Source organism: Ranitomeya imitator, chromosome 9 (assembly GCF_032444005.1).
Source record: "Ranitomeya imitator isolate aRanImi1 chromosome 9, aRanImi1.pri, whole genome shotgun sequence".
NCBI classification, from domain to species: Eukaryota; Metazoa; Chordata; class Amphibia; order Anura; family Dendrobatidae; genus Ranitomeya; species Ranitomeya imitator.
The window spans coordinates 147,332,731-147,352,438 of record NC_091290.1 but is presented as its reverse complement, the minus strand read 5'-3'; the positions used below and the strand labels follow the sequence as shown (position 1 = coordinate 147,352,438).

Below are 19,708 nucleotides of genomic sequence, written 5' to 3'. Positions count from 1 at the left end.
GGGACTCCTACTTTCCTGTCTCTCCATACACGGCAGACATAGACATTGTGGGACTCCTACTTTCCTGTCTCTCCATACATGGCAGACATAGACATGAGGGACTCCTACTTTCCTGTCTCTCCATACATGGCAGACATAGACATAAGGGACTCCTACTTTCCTGTCTCTCCATACACGGCAGACATAGACATTGAGGGACTCCTACTTTCCTGTCTCTCCATACACGGCAGACATAGACATAAGGGACTCCTACTTTCCTGTCTCTCCATACACGGCAGACATAGACATGACGGACTCCTACTTTCCTGTCTCTCCATACAAGGCAGACATAGACATTGAGGGACTCCTACTTTCCTGTCTCTCCATACATGGCAGACATAGACATTGTGGGACTCCTACTTTCCTGTCTCTCCATACATGGCAGACAAAGACATTGAGGGACTCCTACTTTCCTGTCTCTCCATACAAGGCAGACATAGACATTGAGGGACTCCTACTTTCCTGTCTCTCCATACATGGCAGACATAGACATTGTGGGACTCCTACTTTCCTGTCTCTCCATACATGGCAGACATAGACATGAGGGACTCCTACTTTCCTGTCTCTCCATACACGGCAGACATAGACATTGAGGGACTCCTACTTTCCTGTTTCTCCATACACGGCAGATATAGACATTGAGGGACTCCTACTTTCCTGTCTCTCCATACACGGCAGACATAGACATTGAGGGACTCCTACTTTCCTGTCTCTCCATACACGGCAGACATAGACATTGTGGGACTCCTACTTTCCTGTCTCTCCATACATGGCAGACATAGACATGAGGGACTCCTACTTTCCTGTCTCTCCATACATGGCAGACATAGACATAAGGGACTCCTACTTTCCTGTCTCTCCATACATGTCAGACATAGACATTGAGGGACTCCTACTTTCCTGTCTCTCCATACATGTCAGACATAGACATTGAGGGACTCCTACTTTCCTGTCTCTCCATACATGGCAGACATAGACATAAGGGACTCCTACTTTCCTGTCTCTCCATACACGGCAGACATAGACATGAGGGACTCCTACTTTCCTGTCTCTCCATACAAGGCAGACATAGACATGAGGGACTCCTACTTTCCTGTCTCTCCATACACGGCAGACATAGACATAAAGGACTCCTACTTTACCTGTCTCTCCATACACGGCAGACATAGACATAAGGGACTCCTACTTTCCTGTCTCTCCATACACGGCAGACATAGACATAAGGGACTCCTACTTTCCTGTCTCTCCATACATGGCAGACATAGACATTGAGGGACTCCTACTTTCCTGTCTTTACATAGCGCGTGTTTAGAAGCCGTGGCAGCGTGGAGCGTATTATGCAGCATCACTCATCAGTGTATCAGCGAATTTAGCTCTGGGCTGAGAAAACACCAGTATTGAAGATGCAGAGTACTGAGCAATATAACTGTGAATGTAGCCCTGAAGGTGTGAGACCCACTTTCTGGAAATCGACAGCTTTAAAGGATATTCTACAGTCTAGCAGTAGTAAACAATGTAGTTGTGAATCTTGATCTGGCCTGGAAAAACACTGACTAGAAAGCAGCAACATGAAGGATGTTATATAGCAATGTAGAGAAATGTGGCTGTGAATCCAGCTCTGCTATGTAATAAAAAATAGAAAACAGCAGTAAAGAAGATCTAAATTAGGGTTCTCCACTCTGGTTTCTTGTTGTTTTGCTGACGAACGATACTTTAAAAGCGTAGAAAAAGAATCAGGACGACGTAAAATGCTCCTTCCAAAATAAGCAAAGGAAGAAATCTGGGCTCCACCTTGCGGCGAGATAAGGGACGAAACCAAAAGGCAGGTAAAACTATTTCTACAATGTTACTTTCATGTACCTGAGGAATGATTTCTATAGTAATGGTGATATTATCAGAGCTGGATATACTCGTTCTTTAAGAAGTTATCCTAGAACAATCAAAAGCAAATTTTATAATGCAGAATTACAAAACTTTGCCCATGGTTACTTTTACTCCATAAACAAATTATTATCTGTTCAGGGGTTATATAGAGCTAGTACTTTAGACCTACAGTAGATAGGTTGGTGCCAGCAGGTTGGATTATAGATGTAGGTGTTTCCTGGCTAATAATGCCAACTCTGGCAGAACAACAATTATATCGTGATTTGTTAAATAGTAAAGAGAAAGTATTATCTGAAGTCACTGCAACGAAAGACTCTGCGAGAGAAGCCGCGTCCACCTGTGACTGCAGCGCACGGGACATGGGGAACCTGCCGCGGATTCTGATTCTGATCCCTCTGATTCTAACCGCAATAGTAACAGGTGAGAACCGGGGAGCAGGATGATATAACATAGGAATGAAGGAGGAATATAGAGAGAGCAAATAACGCGTATACATGTGGAATTGCTTAATATATAACCTATTATGTTGGCGTCAATCAAATATTGTTTATAGGAAACAATTTTCATGTATCACATAGACAAAAAAATCTCCCGTAACTACGTCACCAACATGTCTCCGTAGTAAAATATATTCTTATATATAAGAGGCCTTATTATAGTAGTTATATCCTTGTACATAGGGGCAGTATTATAGTAGATATATTCTTGTACATAGGGGACAGTACTATAGTAGTTATATTCTTGTACATAGAGGGCAGTATTATAGTAGTTATATTTTCGTGCATAGGGAGCAGTATTTTAGTAATATTCTTGTACATAGGAGCAGTATTATAGTAGTTATATTCTTGTACAAAGGTGCATTATTATAATAGTTATATTCTTGTACATAGGGGCAGTATTATAGTAGTTAAATTCTAGTGTACATGAGCAGTATTATAGTAGTTATATTTTTGTACATAGAACAGTATTATAGTAGTTATAGTCTTGTACATAGGGGCAGTATTATAGTAGTTATATTCTTGTACATAGGGACAATATTATAGTAGTTATAGTCTTGTACATAGGAGCAGTATTATAGTAGTTATATTCTTGTACATAGGGGCAGTATTATAGTAGTTATATTCTTTTACATAGGAGCAGTATTATAGTAGTTATATTCTTGTACATAGGGGGCAGTATTATAGTAGTTATATTCTTGTACATAGGAGCAGTTTTACAGTAGTTATATTCTTGTACATAGGGGCAGTATTATAGTAGTTATATTCTTGTACATAGGGGGCAGTATTATAGTAGTTATATTCTTGTACAAAGGGGCAGTATCATAGTAGTTGTATTCTTGTACATAGGGGCAGTATTATAGTAGTTATAGTCTTGTACATAGGGACAGTATTATAGTAGTTATATTGTACATAGGGGCAATATTATAATAGTTATATTCTTGTACATAGGGTGCAGTATTATAGTAATTATATTCTTGTACATAGAGGGCAGTATTATAGTAGTTATATTGTACATAGGGGGCAATATTATAATAGTTATATTCTTGTACATAGGGGACAGTATTATAGTAGTTATATTCTACATAGGGAGCAGTATTTTAGTAATATTATTGTACATAGGAGCAGTATTATAGTAGTTATATTCTCGTACATAGGGGCAGTATTATAGTAATATTATTGTACATAGAAGCAGTATTATAATACTTATATTATTGTATATAGGGGCAGCATTATAGTCATTATTCTAGTGCATAGTTGCAGTATTATAGTAGTTATATTCTTGTACATAGGGTGCAGTATTATAGTAGTTATGTTCTTGTACATAGGAGCAGTATTATAGTAGTTATGTTCTTGTACATAGGAGCAGTATTATAGTAGTTATATTCTTGTATATAGGGGGCAGTATTATAGTAGTTATATTCTTGTACATATGGGAAGTATTATAGTAGTTATATTCTTGTACATAGGAGGCAGTATTATAGTAGTTATATTATTGTACATAGGAGCAGTATTATAGTAGTTATATTCTTGTATATAGGAGCAGTGTTATAGTAGTTATATTCTTGTACATAGGGGAAGTATTATAGTAGTTATATTCTTGTACATAGGGGAAGTATTATAGTATATTCTTGTACATAGGGGAAGTATTATAGTAGTTATATTCTTGTACATAGGAACAGTATTATAGTAGTTCTATTCTTGTATATAGGAGCAGTAGTTATATTAGTAGTTAGTAGTAGTAGTAGTTATAGTATGTTATAGTTATTAGTAGTAGTTATAGTAGTTATATTCTTGTACATAGGGGGCAGTATTATAGTTATATTCTTGTACGCAGAGGCAGTATTATAGTAGTTTTATTCTAGTACATAGGGGCAGTATTATAGATAGATTTTTGTCCCTAGGGGTAATATTGTAGTACCGTAATTAATCTCTCATTCACAGGAACTGCTATTATAGTAGTTCTTGTCTGGGGTAGTGGGGGTGCAGTAATTATTATAATTACTTGTATAGTAAGGATTAGTAAATATATATCAGTAGTACAAGCTGTGTATAATATCAGGAAGAGCCACTAATGAGAATATAAAACATTATTACTATTATTAATTATCCCCAATAATATCTTTCATTTTAGGTGTGAAAGCTGAAAGACCATTGGTAACCACTAAGTATGGAGACCTGCAGGGCATCACGGTGCCAGTGAAGGAGACATCTAGGGCCATAGATGCATTTTTCGGAGTTCCTTTTGCGAAACCTCCTGTGGGACCACTGAGATTTGGTAACCCCGAACCTCCGGAGCCCTGGAAATCTGTGAGAGACGCCTCCGAGCCTTCTCCCATGTGAGTCTTGTATATTTGTGATGAGGCTGTAGTGACATATTGTGTATACATATATATGTATATAATTGTCAGGAATCCCCTGACCGCTGCCACCAATTTGTCACGATTCACACCGTGACCGTCACCCCTACGTCACGGGTCGGTGTGACTTTAGGCCAACAGACGGCTATCACATGTGCAGGGGGGGTTTATCTTAGTTATCCCTCCACTCCACATTGTGATGAAAAAACACACACAAGGCTATTGACCTCTTAGTTTACCGCAGGGGCTTATTTTAGGTATCCCACTGCTTTTCAATATACCACGAACTGCAGGGATTTATGTATATCCCGCTTACAGTTCCACTTAAAACTTGCAGCTCTCTGGCTCCCCCCTTACTCTCAGGTCAGATTAGGTACTGCACCCTGGGTAATTGGTCGCCAGACAGGCTGCCTGCTATGTACTGGCTATTGGGCACGCTGCAGCAACGCTATAAACTACTCCCACTCAGGCAGGAACAATAATTATCAACACCGCAGTCGCTACAACATAACCCAAAAGTCTGCACACGGCCGCTGCCACCGGCTTCGATTAAACGGGTCCGAAGCTAACCCAACACAGTAGCGTATTTCCCTTCAAGAGACAGGGTACGTTTAGAGCATGTTGAATGAACTAATATTAAATATTATATCCCATAAAAATTAGGCAGTGCTTTATCAAAAATATTTTATAAAGATGTTATAAATGAGACAATTGCAAATATGTACACGGTAATTATAACATAAAGGGAATAAAGGAGAAAAGCTAACACTCACATGTTCAAAGCATGGCAGGCACCCAGGCTAGTGCAGTTTTCCATACGTCCCAGTTCATGGGACGTGCTCAGCTCTTCCAGGAAAAAAAACAAGAAAGAGCTGGGGATGTGGCAGAGATTTAAAAAACCTGCAGCCTGTGACATCACAGAAAGGCTGGCTTATCCAGACCCTCCTCTCTCTGCATTCTGAGTACTGCAACCTTAAATTTATCGACTTTCTATAACTTCGCTACCAAACATGTCATAGTCATAACAAACCCAGCATTCATCTCGGATTAACGGGAGCATTTTAATGAGATCAAATATGTCCTATCTGGGATACATATTTACAGAGAAATCCCTACTTCTTTACCAGACGGAGTTAGAAGCCCGTGTATCGAGGGATGGGCAGATCCACCGAGGGAGAATAAGAATATATATTTTCATGTTCTTACCGTAAACGGTTTGCATAAAATCTTACAAAAACTAAACAAAGAACTTCCATGGATTTCTGGAATCTTCTAGACACTTCTAAACAGTTCTCTGCTAGAGGAAGATTTGAGTCTAGTCGTAAATACCTTTCGGCCATAAAACTCCCCCCAGTACATTGGCAAAGCAGCTCTTGGCTGAGTGAAAGGGAAGGGGGGCTTGTTAGCCCACAGCCTTGAGCAAGAGAAGCTACTTATATGATATTTCATACCATATCGTGACAATAATATATTTTGTAGAGATTCCTGCTCTCAGGTAGGTATTAGGTAGCTTTCCCACAGGCACTGGATTCTTGTGTCATAACAATGTGACGTTTATTTCTGTAGCTTGCACAGCGATGAAATAAAACCATAAACACAAAATCCCTAGCCTTGTCCATGTGCCATGGTTGTGATTTTCTTAATTGTATTTCTGGCTTTGTAAAGGCTTGCTCGGGCTAAAACGTTGCATTGCCTACTTCATTTTTGTAATTTTAATATGCATTTTTAAGGATGTAATAAAAGTTACATTTTATCCAAACATTCTGTGGCGCCTTGGAATCTTAGGAACCCTGTAAGTCCCTGCCACAGGGTAAGGAGCTTGCTCTCTCCTGTGGGCACTAGTACAAGTCCCCTATCCCCAGGGTTAAATTGTCTCCCTCGAGCCTACTGATTATACACCACCTGGGTTTTTCTTCTTGGGCCTTGAGGAGGTGCTCTTTTACCTGTCCCTTCACTTTGGTCCCATGACACAACAGATCAATATGCTTGGCCAATTTTGGAAAGCGATTATCTGCTCCCAACTCCTGGGGAACACCAATTAGCACACGTTTTCAAAATTATCTTGTACCTTTAACTCCCAGAGCTGGGCAGTCCCAAAGTTGTCCTGGGGCTCCTCAAGGTCAGGGATATTGGCTTTGGGGGAGGCTTCTGTATCCTCTTTTCTAGCCCATAGAGTGAACCGAAATTCACCTTTACATCATGTGCCTTTGTTACCATAGCCGACTCCTGGTGGCATTCTGGACCACTGGGTGCTACCGCTTGAGCCCATAAGTCTCAGAACAAAGGAAAGTCTCGACCGATAACAATAGCGACCGATAACAATAGCATGCAACAAGTCCTTGACCAATTCCACTTGTTGAGACACAGAACCCCAGGGTACGCATATGTCAACCTGGGCCATGGGATGGTTCCTAGGGTTTCCATTGATGCACCTTATCCTACCCTGTTCCCAGAACTAGTACATGTGGGATTGTGACCCTTGTCAGGGTCATCAGACTTCCTGAGTCCAGAAGCCCTGTCACTTGTACACTGTTCACACTCAGCTGGCACTCTTGAGGCTTCCAGCCGAGATGAGGAGCAGCACTGCAGGCAGGGTAAACGAACTAGAAGTAGCGCCGACTACGGACAATTGGCTAATATTTGCCCCAGGGCACGACACCTGTCAGACAATGGCATGAGGTTTACCCCTTGAAAACCCGGCTCTAACCCCTCCTTGGTCTTCGGGTGCTCCACCATACGTGGTCTTGGGCCCATTCTTTTGGGTATTCCAGCAAGGTGATTTCAGGCTCCCTTGACTGCTCAGGGTGTTCTCCATGGCCAAGTATCTTTCCACTAGACTCACAGTCATCTGCATTCTGAGGATCTCCATGGGCAAACCGGCTTTGCACGGATTTCGGTAGTGAGTGTATAAATCGGTCCACCACCTCTCTCTGTCCATCATCTGTGCTGAAGAGCAGGTCTTAGGCTGCAGTAAATTTTGCACCAGGTCGTACAACTGATGGGTGAGGATTGTCCTTTTAGTAGTGCCAGAGGTGCACCTGAACTGCCAGGGTCACTCCCAAACTTACCGTAATCTCCACCTTTACTTTGCTGAACTCTTTGGCATACTGCAGAGAAAGGTCATAGGATGCTTTCTACGGTTCCCCGGTAAGATATGGAGCTAGAACCTCTGCCCTTTGCTCTGGGGGCAGTTTCTCCCTGTCTTTTAAAGATGGTCATGAAAGCCTTGAAGTCCTCCTCTAAAATCATTTTATGCTAGGCCCTCCAGTACAGTTTGCCTCATACTTTCACTTTGGCTGGCGGGAGGTGCCGTCTCCCTGGTCTGGATAATTTCTGCCTAGAGTCACCTGCTACTGTTGCAATTGCTGCTGAAGCTTGCTGTTGATTGTTAGATCAAGAGTTCGATGGTTTCTGGTTGGTCCTGCTGCTACTGAAGCATATTATCCTGGACCAGTTGCTTACGAAGCTCCTCCACACTTTTACACTGTGTTTTCAATTCTGTAACCACCTTTACCTGACATTTACTGTACTCTTTTGGACTGTGCTCCACATTTAAACACCAATTTTAATGATTCACACTCTCAGGTAGGCATTAGGTAGTGTTCACACAGTCACTGGATTATTGTGTCAAAGCCATGTAACGATTATTTCCGTAGGTCGCATAGCACCAAAAACAAAACCATAAAATCAAAATCCCTAGCCATAGCCATGTGCAGAGGCTAACTAAACAAATTAGACCCTGGATACTTACATCCGGCTGAGCTATCATCCATAGCAGCCATTGATAATTGCAGATTGGTGCACACGGTCTGTGCAGACTCTTCTCAGAGAGAGATTCTGGCTTATCTCTCTTCAGCTCCAACACAAATCCACTCTGGTCAGCTTCCCCCAGCTGACACTAAGGAGAACAGCTAGCATTCAGTAAGGCAGGTGATTTTTTTTTTTTTAATTTTTATTATTGATTATGTATATTTCAGGTGTTTACAGGTAGAAGACACCATGAAGTGGGTAGCAGTATCTTACCAATCCTCTTTTCAGCTGCCCCGTACCTCAGAAGATTGCCTGTACCTGAATGTGTTCACTCCGGCTGACAGAGACAAGAAATCTAAGTTACCTGTAAGTTTCTGCGGTGTTTACCTATACTAATGCCCCGAGCGTGTCCTCACAGCTGTGTGCGCCCTGCTGGGAGTGTTAGTATGTTGTCAGTTTGTGCGTAATGATACGTTATTTCAGTCTTTGTTACTGTTAAATATTACAGTTTCCTTCTGCGGTTTTCCATTAGTTTCCTACTTTTGTTCTTTGTTACATATCTCCTGTAATATTTTGTGTTTGAGCGATATCTACCGCACTATATAACAAATCAAATCAAATCAAATCAAATCAAATGAGCTTTATTGGCAGGACTAAGTACATGTTAGCATTGCCAAAGCATATGTTAAAAATACGGGGGTGGGGGAGGGGGGCATATAGAGGTCCAGGGAATATCAAAGGATAGGGGATGTTTCCAGGGTGGGGTATAGGAGTCCATGACATATCAGGCTCTTTAGTCGGGGGATAGGGATATGTCCAGTGTTGGGATACAGGAGTCCATGACATATCAGGCTGCTCTTAGTCTGTGGCAGGCACTGACATATTCCGCTGCTACGGCCACTGCACTTTCCTCTTCCCCCAGTATTATCGGCAGTTTCCCTTCCTCCTCCTTGGAGGTGAAGTCTGGGAGGAGATCAGACAGTCTCTTGAAGTGAGTGTCCCTCACTGCGGAGTATTTGGGGCACCTCAGCAGGAAGTGGGCCTCATCCTCCACGGCCTCCTGGGGGCACTGCTGGCAGAGTCTGCTCTCTCGGGGCTTGTAGTTCTGTCGGTGCCGCCCGGATTCGATGAGTAGGCTGTGGGCGCTCAGTCTGTACCGGCTCAGGATCTGTCGATCTTTGGGGTTTTCTAGTTTCTCTAGATATGGGGCCAGTTTGTACTCCCTCTGTAGACTCCGGTATATTGTCAGTTTCTGGGATTTGTTTATGTCGTTCCCCCAGATGCTGAGATATTCCTCTTTGACTTTGTGTACCATTTTATGGATTTCACCTTTTGTCAGGCCATGGAGGTTGATGGCTTGGTCAGACTGGCTTTGGGTACTTTTTCTTGGGAGGCTTCCTGGTGTAGGAGGGCTTTGTGATGGTAGGAGCTGGGACTGCTACTTTGTAGATGAGCCTTGAATGATAGCGCCTTCTTCTTTATTGCGATGTGTAGTGGGAATCTGCCCAGCTCTGCTCGGCAGGCGCTATTTGATGTGCTCCGATGGACTATGTGCTGTTCTCTGGGGAGGTTACTAGTGGTAGGCCTGGAAGAACAATGACTTATCCCATAAATGTTATTCTGTTCCCCTAGGTCATGGTTTATATACATGGTGGAGGGCTGCTGTTCGGGCTCGCCAGCATGTTTGATGGCTCCGCACTTAGTGCCTATGAGAAAGTAGTGGTGCTGAGCATCCAGTACAGGGTGGGGATCCTGGGGTTCTTCAGGTAAAGATATTCCCACTTATATCCTCCATTATTCATCATTAATCATCAGTGCAGGATCAGCAATGTAATAAATGTACACAGTGACTGCACCAGCAGAATAGTGAGTGCAGCTCTGGGGTATAATACAGGATGTAACTCAGGATCAGTAATATAATGTATGTACACAGTAACTGCACCAGCAGAATAGTGAGTGCAGCTCTTGGGTATAATACAGGATGTAACTCAGGATCAGTAATATAATGTATGTACACAGTAACTGCACCAGCAGAATAGTGAGTGCAGCTCTGGGGTATAATACAGGATGTAACTCAGGATCAGTAATATAATGTATGTACACAGTAACTGCACCAGCAGAATAGTGAGTGCAGCTCTTGGGTATAATACAGGATGTAACTCAGGATCAGTAATGTAATGTATGTACACAGTGACTGCACCAGCAGAATAGTGAGTGCAGCTCTGGGGTATAATACAGGATGTAACTCAGGATCAGTAATGTAATGTATGTACACAGTAACTGCACCAGCAGAATAGTGAGTGCAGCTCTGGGGTATAATACAGGATGTAACTCAGGATCAGTAATATAATGTATGTACACAGTAACTGCACCAGCAGAATAGTGAGTGCTGCTCTTGGGTATAATACAGGATGTAACTCAGGATCAGTAATGTAATGTATGTACACAGTGACTGCACCAGCAGAATAGTGAGTGCAGCTCTGGGGTATAATACAGAATGTAACTCAGGATCAGTAATGTAATGTATGTACACAGTAACTGCACCAGCAGAATAGTGAGTGCAGCTCTTGGGTATAATACAGGATGTAACTCAGGATCAGTAATGTAATGTATGTACACAGTGACTGCACCAGCAGAATAGTGAGTGCAGCTCTGGGGTATAATACAGGATGTAACTCAGGATTAGTAATGTAATGTATGTACACAGTGACTGCACCAGCAGAATAGTGAGGGCAGCTCTGGAGTATAATACAGGATGTAACTCAGGATCAGTAATGTAATGTATTTACACAGTGACTGCACCAGCAGAATACTGAGTGCCGCTCTGGAGTATAATACAGGATGTAATTCAGGATCAGTAATGTAATGTATGTACAGTGACTGCACCAGCAGAATAGTGAGTGCAGCTCTGGAGTATAATACAGGATGTAACTCAGGATCAGTAATGTAATGTATTTACACAGTGACTGCACCAGCAGAATAGTGAGTGCCTCTCTGGAGTATAATACAGGATGTAATTCAGGATCTGTAATGTAATGTACACAGTGACTGCACCAGCAGTATAGTGAGTGCAGCTCTGGGGTATAATACAGGATGTAACTCAGGATCAGTAATGTAATGTATATACACAGTGACTGCACCAGCAGAATGGTGAGTGCCGCTCTGGAGTATAATACAGGATGTAACTCAGGATCAGTAATGTAATGTACACAGTGACTGCACCAGCAGAATAGTGAGTGCAGCTCTGGGGTATAATACAGGATGTAACTCAGGATCAGTAATGTAATGTATGTACACAGTGACTGCACCAGCAGAATAGTGAGTGCAGCTCTGGAGTATAATACAGGATTTACCCCAGTATAGGTGATTTTTCGGTAGATTAATTTGATGTATTCTGTAAGGGACAGACATTGCTTTCGGACTTTATTTTCCTATCAATTTATGTTTTTCTCTTTTTTCAGTACTGGAGATAACCGATTACGTGGCAATTATGGGTTTTTGGACCAAGTTGCCGCCCTCCAATGGGTACAGGAAAATATTGCAGATTTTGGAGGTGATCCCTCATCTGTCACTATATTCGGTGAATCTGCTGGAGGAATCAGTGTTTCCGCACTTGTAAGTTCTGTCCAGTAATTGTGAAGTTATCGTCCCTGGAAAATAACTTCTGTTTCTGCTCATTGACTTCATGAACTTTATTCTTACAAATGCATGAGAAAATGTTTATAGAGCCATTCACATTCAGTGCACAATTTTTTTTTCCATTATAGTAGTTAAAAAAATACAGGTTAATGTTCAAAAACTGTAAAAAAAAAAAATCTGAAAAAATAACAAATGTGACTACTCCATGGGATAAAGACCATGATAACCTGGATTGTCTCTTCTTCTAGGTGGCGTCTCCTTTAGCAAAAGGTCTGTTCCACCGCGCCATCTCCGAGAGCGGAACCGTAGCTATGTCAGCCTTGATGGTCAGCACATCTGAAGAGCTCATCTACTTCCAACATGTAATTATTCCCTCCACATTTACCCCAATAGAAATAACACCGGTGTCTGAGCAGTTACATATTAATAGAGGTTGGCGAGGGGAGTGCGACTGAATAAACTTTACACTCTTTGCAAATCTGGCCTCTGCACCTCATTTTGCTGGTGTTTTCACCACTCCGAAAAAACAAGAAAAAAAATAAAGTGAGAAAAAAAAAGTCCTAAAATGTATGTGATATCTGAATATGAGTCCAATTTTCTTTGCAGAAAGTATCGGAGTCATCAGGCTGTGATCTCGCCTCTATTGCTGACTGTCTGATGAAGAAATCAGAGGAAGAAATGTACACGATTACCAAAAAAATGGTAGGTGCCATGTCACAGTACAGCAGTACCGCCGCCCGGGAACTATTTGAACAATGTTTAAGATCCAAATTCCGTGAATTGACCCATTTCTTTAAGTTTTCCATTTCTTTCCTGCTTTCTAATGTTTTTTTCTTTTTTTTAATCTGTAGTTATTTTTTTTTTAAGTTTTGGAACACACAAAGAAACATTACAAAACAACAAAAGTACAATTTTTTGATTATAGGAAAAAGTAACTATACAATAGAAAGGTGTAGGAGCATAGTTAAAGAAAGAAGGGGAAGGAGTTGGGAAATAGGGGTGAGGGGGAAGAATTACCAAAGAATGTAAAGGAATCCTATATAGCAGAAAAGGAGAATCTGAGTGTCACCATTGGACTGGCGAGTAAACTGGGACCAGGGGCACCTTTCCTGGTCCTAGCTCTAGGGGGCGCCCTAACTCGCCCTGTTCCCTGGGATACCTCAGATGGCGAGGATGCCGGGGCCTCAGCCCTTGCCCTGACTCCTAACAGCAGCCCTGCGTCTGTCCCCTTCCCCCACCCAGGGAAGAGAGGCGCTACCGAGTACCGCAGTACACCAACCCGACAGACAGGGAAACAAAGACAAGGGCAAAAGAAGCCTCCACTCACACAAAATATGCTCACACAAATAACAGAGGTATCCACCAGGGTGTGAAGGACGGGGGAAGAAAATAAAGCAGGTAAGGACGAGGAGTTTCCAAGCATACAAACCAAACAACCATCGCATAATAAACTCCTCCAGATCTCCAGACACCAGCACCTCACTACTCCAGGTCTATCTAGCAAATGCTATCTCAGACAAGGATCTGGCCAGAAGGCCTAGCTTTTATAGGAGAGAGTTGTGGCTAACCGAGCACAGCTGAACGCAGGAATTACCACATGGTCGATTAACCCCTGTCCTGTTGAAAGGAAACACACACATTTAATATACTGGAGAAGTGCTTCTTCTCAGCGGTAGAGCAGGAGCTATCAGACGCTGCGGTCTTCTGGTGCTGCTCTGTCGCGTTTACTCCGAGGCTTTGGAAACCCGTGTGCATAGCGGTGGTAGAGGAAAGGGAGTACGATTACTGTCATCTCCCCAGGGAGCCCAAATTTAACAAGGCATCCCAGGAAGTTTGCTTAAGATTGTGGCCCGTGACTGAGGGGATTAGGAAGTATACTCTGATCCAGAGTCTGCGCACTTTAGGGCAAAGCCACCATATGTGATAGATGTCACTCTCGGACTGGTGTCCTCAGAAGCACCGATGGAAATAGTTAGGGACTGCTCTGAGCCACTCTGGGTAGTGTGGTTTAGATGGATATAGAGCAGACAGATAGTACCTGGCGCATGGGCAAGTAAGTGACATCTTTGTTCAAAAGGAGTATTGTGCGGGACATTCTTCAACAGAGAGGTGAGAAAACTGCGGATATCGGAACACTTCTTTGGGTGGAAGGTGGAATTTTTCCTGTAGGACCGGAAAAGTGATAGTCAGTGTCAAATATTCTGTTCTGCTTTCATATAACCAGTATTTATCTGTTGTATATCGGGGTGCACATACCCACTGATCCCTCACAAGATTCTGTCTCTGCAGGGCATGCTGTTTCTTCCTGGTTGTGTGGACGGTGTTTTTCTACCCAAACCAGCAGTGACGATGTTTGCTAACAAGGAAAGTAACAAGGTCCCGTTCCTCCTGGGAATGAACAATCAGGAGTTCGGCTGGATGTCTCTATCAGTAGGTGGCAGCTCATTTATGAACTTTTTTAATGGCGTCTAGAAAGTGATTTCCATGTTATGATGTATGATATATCTTTACATTTAGCTATTAGACCTATCAGATGTAACAGCCGGAATGACGCGAGCAACTGCGATGAAGAAGCTCCAAAATCTTCCTATACTGGTGAGATAGGATGAACATGGTGCATTTTTGTTCTTATTATCCAATTAGTTTTCTATGAAAAATTATAATTTTTTTTTGTATATACACTGTCAATTTAGTCTCTGAGGCCAGAAGCCATTCCTCACATCTTGGACGAGTATCTTGGTGACACCACTGATCCAGTGGAGATTCAAGACCGCATCCAGGATTTGTGCGGCGATATTATGTTCGTTATACCGACTCTAAAAATTGCAAAATACCATCGAGGTACAAGCTGCTCACATTTTAGCTTGTTTTCTGTTAAGACATGCTGGGACTTGTAGTCTTAATATATTGCTAATGTTGTTAAAAGGAATCTGTCAGCAATATTCCTTCCACCAGACTATTTATATGCTCATGTACTGTAGTTCTCTAAGACAAGTCCAGCAATACACGTTGTTCTTTCGTTACTGAGAAATCAGGGTTTTAATTGATATGCAAGTGAGAATGAACAGCTATTTGTAGATCTGAAGCCTCCGTCACTCGAGCTCTATTCCCCACCCAGCGCCGCTTCCTCCTGTTTGATTGAAAGCTTGTTTGCTTGATGTCACACAGCATAGAGGTGGCAACACTGAATAGAGTAAAAGAACTATTTGTAGATCTGAAGCCTCTGTCACTCCAGCTCTATTCCCCACCCAGCGCAGCCTTCATCTTGGCTATGTGACTTCAGCGAAAGGAGTCGTCAGTCAAGCAGCAAAATTAATTACTTACTATTAGTCACTTTCTAAAAGCTAAGGACACTTTAACGGATTTTTTCCACTTAATCCATAAGTGAACTCCTTCTGCAGAGAGCGTTTATAATTTTTATGAACTCAATTAACTAATTTTGCAGCCATCAAATACATGCATGTAAGTAAATAAATACATAACAAAATGACCCCAAAGGTGTCCATATAATTTAAGAACAGGTAGGGGTGTACTAAACAAGCCGTACGGCGGCTATGCCTACCGAGGACCCCCACTGATACCTCCCGTTTTGCTCACTGCCTCAACACCTACAAGATGCCCAGGAGATGACTGTCCCAGTCTCATACAGGCACAGCAGCGCTCGTGGATGAGCATTATCCTTAGTAACATCTCAGACTGTACAATGTCATGGTGCGGACACACGACTCTTGGTCTTATTATTTCTCAATAGATATGGGGCTCCCTGTGTATCTGTATGAGTACCAGCACCCGCCAAGCTTACTAGAACACGTAAGACCACAATATGTGAAGGCCGATCACGGTGACGAGCTGTTTTTTGTGACCGGAGGACCCTTCCTAAGAGATGGCGTCTTATACTCTGGTGAGTCAGTGAAAATAAGTACATTGCATTTCTGCCCTAGATACAATGTATAATCTGGGAAGAGCCCCTGAAGTACACATGACTGTTTCTAAAAGCCGACAATAACCAAACAGGGTTCTGTATACATTTTTTTCGCAAGATAAGGAATCACAGCAGCTTTCCTAGACAGCGGACCCGTGCAGAAATGATCTAGCGCTCATACATTTTTGGTTTTTTTCCATCATGGCTTTATGGTGGTCCAATGCCACAGCGTCCACCAAGTCAGGTCCACTATGAGATGTATCCCTGCTGGACTGATATTATATTTTTGGGGCCCGTGTGTGGATAAAGTCTTTATCCACTCATGGACCATTCACTGCTGCTGCTTTCTTTCTCAGGTCCTGCAACCCAGGAAGAGAAACGCTTGGCCAGAACTATAATGAAATACTGGGCAAACTTCGCTCGCACTGGGTAAGACCATGCCCTATACAAGAATGACCGCACATTCGCTGCGCTGGTGTCACCTAATTCACCTAATTATTGTACCCAATGATAATAATGCAACGTTGTGTACTGCAGGAACCCCAATAGTCCCGGTTTGACAACGTGGCCGGAGTACGGCGCAGACGAGCGCTACCTGGAGATTAATTTGAGTCAGAAATCATCTTCGAAGCTGAAAGAGGAAAAATTCAAGTTCTTGACCGAGATCCTTCCAAAGAAAATCCTCTTGGATGGCGACAATCGCACCGAGTTATAGAATCTTACAAAGAAGTATGTACACGTGAGAGAAGAAAAAACACAACGTGAGGAGGCCGAGGCCCGGTATACCCGGAATCAAAACTGAGCAGTCGTTTTCTCCACTTTTTAATAAATGTTACTTTTATCAAAACTTTAAATCTTTTTATGTACTTATTTTTTTCACATTTAACCTCTCCTCTAGATTTTAATTATGTGAGTCGACAGATCAGCGGTCCACTAATCTCACTATCCCTCCAGCTGCCTCATGGCTTAGATTCCTGCCTCACGTCTAAGGCTCTCGGCTTGGCTTTGGCCTCCTGTATCTTGGCTTGGCTTTGGTCTCCTGCCTTTTAGCTTGGCTTTTGTCTTCTGCCTTTTAGCTTGGCTTTGGCCTCCTGCCTTTAGGCTCGGGTTTTTCCTCCTGCCTCTTGGCTCGGCTTTGGCCTCCTGCCTCTTGGCTCGGCTTTGGCCTTATGCCTCATGGCTCACCTTTGGCCTCCTGCCTCTTGGCTCGGCTTTGGCCTCTTGGCTTTGCTTTGGCCTCTTGTCTTTGCTTTGGCCTCCCGCCTCTTGGCTTGGCTTGACTCTGGCTCCCTGCATCTTGGCTTTGGTCTCCCACCTTGTGTCTTGGCCTTTTTCATATTGCTTTCTATACTGCAATATATTTCAACTGAATGTGCGTCGTCTGATGCACATTCAGTTGAAACCTACGAGCCCCCTCCAAGTCTTGCTCAGGGGCCCACCGCATTACTGTCAAGTGTCCCGATGCTCCATTCCATGCTGTACTGCATGATTGAAAAATCTCAGTTCTTCTAGTTGGAATTATATTTAATTCTCAGTCCATATGCTTCGATGGAGTTGTGTGGTGGTCTCTATAATAGAATTTCGGTTTATAAGACAAGTTAACCTATCACCTGAAAATATGTTACTTGCCATAAATCTTTTGTTTTGCTCTACAGTTAAAACAGATAATTTTCAATTATTCCTTGACTTAAACAAATTTGTGCACAAATTAACCTTATGTTTATATTAAAAGACAAAGCCACTTTTTTTTTTTTACCCCAGATAGTAATAACCCTGACATAGATACTACTCCCTCAGCTGAACCCCAAAGCATGGTGATGTGAAGACAAAATTGAATTTTTATCCTCCGCATCATTGCGATAGTCATTTGGAAACATTATCATCTAATGAAAATTCTAGTGAAGATAACCTCGCCGAAGCAGAGCGTTCTGTACTCAAGTCACTCAAACCCAACTATCAGATTGTGAGTAGAGCCGCCGACAAATGGGAAGGAATTGTTATTATGCAGCGATCGATCTATCTGAATGATACAATATATTATGACAAATTACCACAGGATACTGCCAAACACTATTTTTCAGAATACAACTGATTAGTAGAACTATTCTGAATATTTTTTTTTTAAATTAGAAAAGAGAGATTTTCTTTCGATTAAACATTACCAACTACTATATTTTTGCTGTCTACCCAAGATCCATAAACGTTTTTAACTATCCCCTCTGGTCGTCCAATAATATCTGGCATTAAATCTATTAGGTAGGTGAGCATATACAATTCCTTGCTCACTGAGTCTTATATTGGGGTTAACACACTAGGAGCGCCTTTTCTCTTTTTATTTTAATGGCATGTTTGGGCTCATGGCAGAGTACAGAATGAAAAGTGTGCTATTTGATATTTGAAATGTAAATTTGGGAGGAACAGATGGGGGACCCAATGCCACATGTGCAAGGCACCTAACATACCAAGACAGCAGAAACCAAGTGACCCCATTTTATAAACTAGACTCCTCAAGAAATGCATCAATTGTGTGTTGAGCATTTTGAACCCATAGATGCTTCACATAACTTTTTAAAATCTGGATGTGGAAAGAAAATATAAATTTTGTTTTAGCCCCAAATTTGTAATTTTCACAACAAACAGAAGAAATTGGACAACATATTTGGTTATGCAATTTCTTTTAAACACAATGATACCCAATATGTGATCACATTTACTGTTTACTTTCCTCGCCCTGCAGTGTGCCCATTTAGTTTTTGGAACTCTGCATTAGCTCATTTAATTTAATTCAAATCTCTTCGTCCAAACGAATTACATCCTATGGTACTGAAAGAGAAAGCAGAGGAAATTGCAGAACCACTAGCCAGAATTTTTGAAAAATCCTGGAAAACAGGGGAAGTCTCAGAAGATTGGAGAAGGACAAACGATGTCCCTATCTTCAAAAAAGGGAAGAAGATCGAGCCAGGAATTTGCAGTCCAGTGAGCCTTCTATACTAGGAAAGATATTTGAACAAATTATTAAATACCATATACATAAGTACATGGAAAATAATACATTGTTTAGCCAGAGCCAGCATGAGTTTGTAGCAAACAAGTCATGCCAGACTAATCTAATTCCTTCTATGATGGAATCACTGACTCGGTGGATCAGAGAAATGCGGTAGATATAGTACATCTCGACTTCAGTAAAGCATTTGATAAAGTATCATACTATCTTTAATGAAAAAATGACCAAGCAGTAGTAAACAATGTAGTTGTGAATCTTGATCTGGCCTGGAAAAACACTGACTAGAAAGCAGCAACATGAAGGATGTTATATAGCAATGTAGAGAAATATAGCTGTGAATCTATGTAATAAAAAATAGAAAACAGCAGTAAAGAAGAACTAAAGTAGGGTTCTCCACTCTGGTTTCTTGTTGTTTTACTGACAAACGATACTTTAAAAGCGTAGAAAAAGAATCAGGACGACGTAAAATGCTCCTTCCAAAATAAGCAAAGGAAGAAATCTGGGCTCCACCTTGCGGCGAGATAAGGGACGAAACCAAAAGGCAGGTAAAACTATTTCTACAATGTTACTTTCATGTACCTGAGGAATGATTTCTATAGTAATGGTGATATTA

At 41.9% G+C, this 19,708-nt stretch overlaps 1 protein-coding gene across 1 annotated transcript; it reads left to right on the top strand.

Moving 5' to 3' along the window:
• The first annotated feature begins 1,881 nt into the window (after nucleotides 1-1,881).
• On the top strand, nucleotides 1,882-16,945 carry LOC138649184 (fatty acyl-CoA hydrolase precursor, medium chain-like). The gene is made up of 13 exons (XM_069739371.1): nucleotides 1,882-2,343; nucleotides 4,555-4,759; nucleotides 8,758-8,896; nucleotides 10,163-10,296; nucleotides 11,992-12,145; nucleotides 12,418-12,531; nucleotides 12,776-12,871; nucleotides 14,459-14,599; nucleotides 14,687-14,764; nucleotides 14,863-15,010; nucleotides 15,921-16,070; nucleotides 16,448-16,520; nucleotides 16,629-16,945. The coding sequence occupies exons 1-13, from the start codon at nucleotides 2,151-2,153 to the stop codon at nucleotides 16,804-16,806; spliced, it is 1,803 nt and encodes a 600-aa protein (XP_069595472.1). The 5' UTR covers nucleotides 1,882-2,150; the 3' UTR covers nucleotides 16,807-16,945.
• The last annotated feature ends 2,763 nt before the right edge of the window (nucleotides 16,946-19,708 follow it).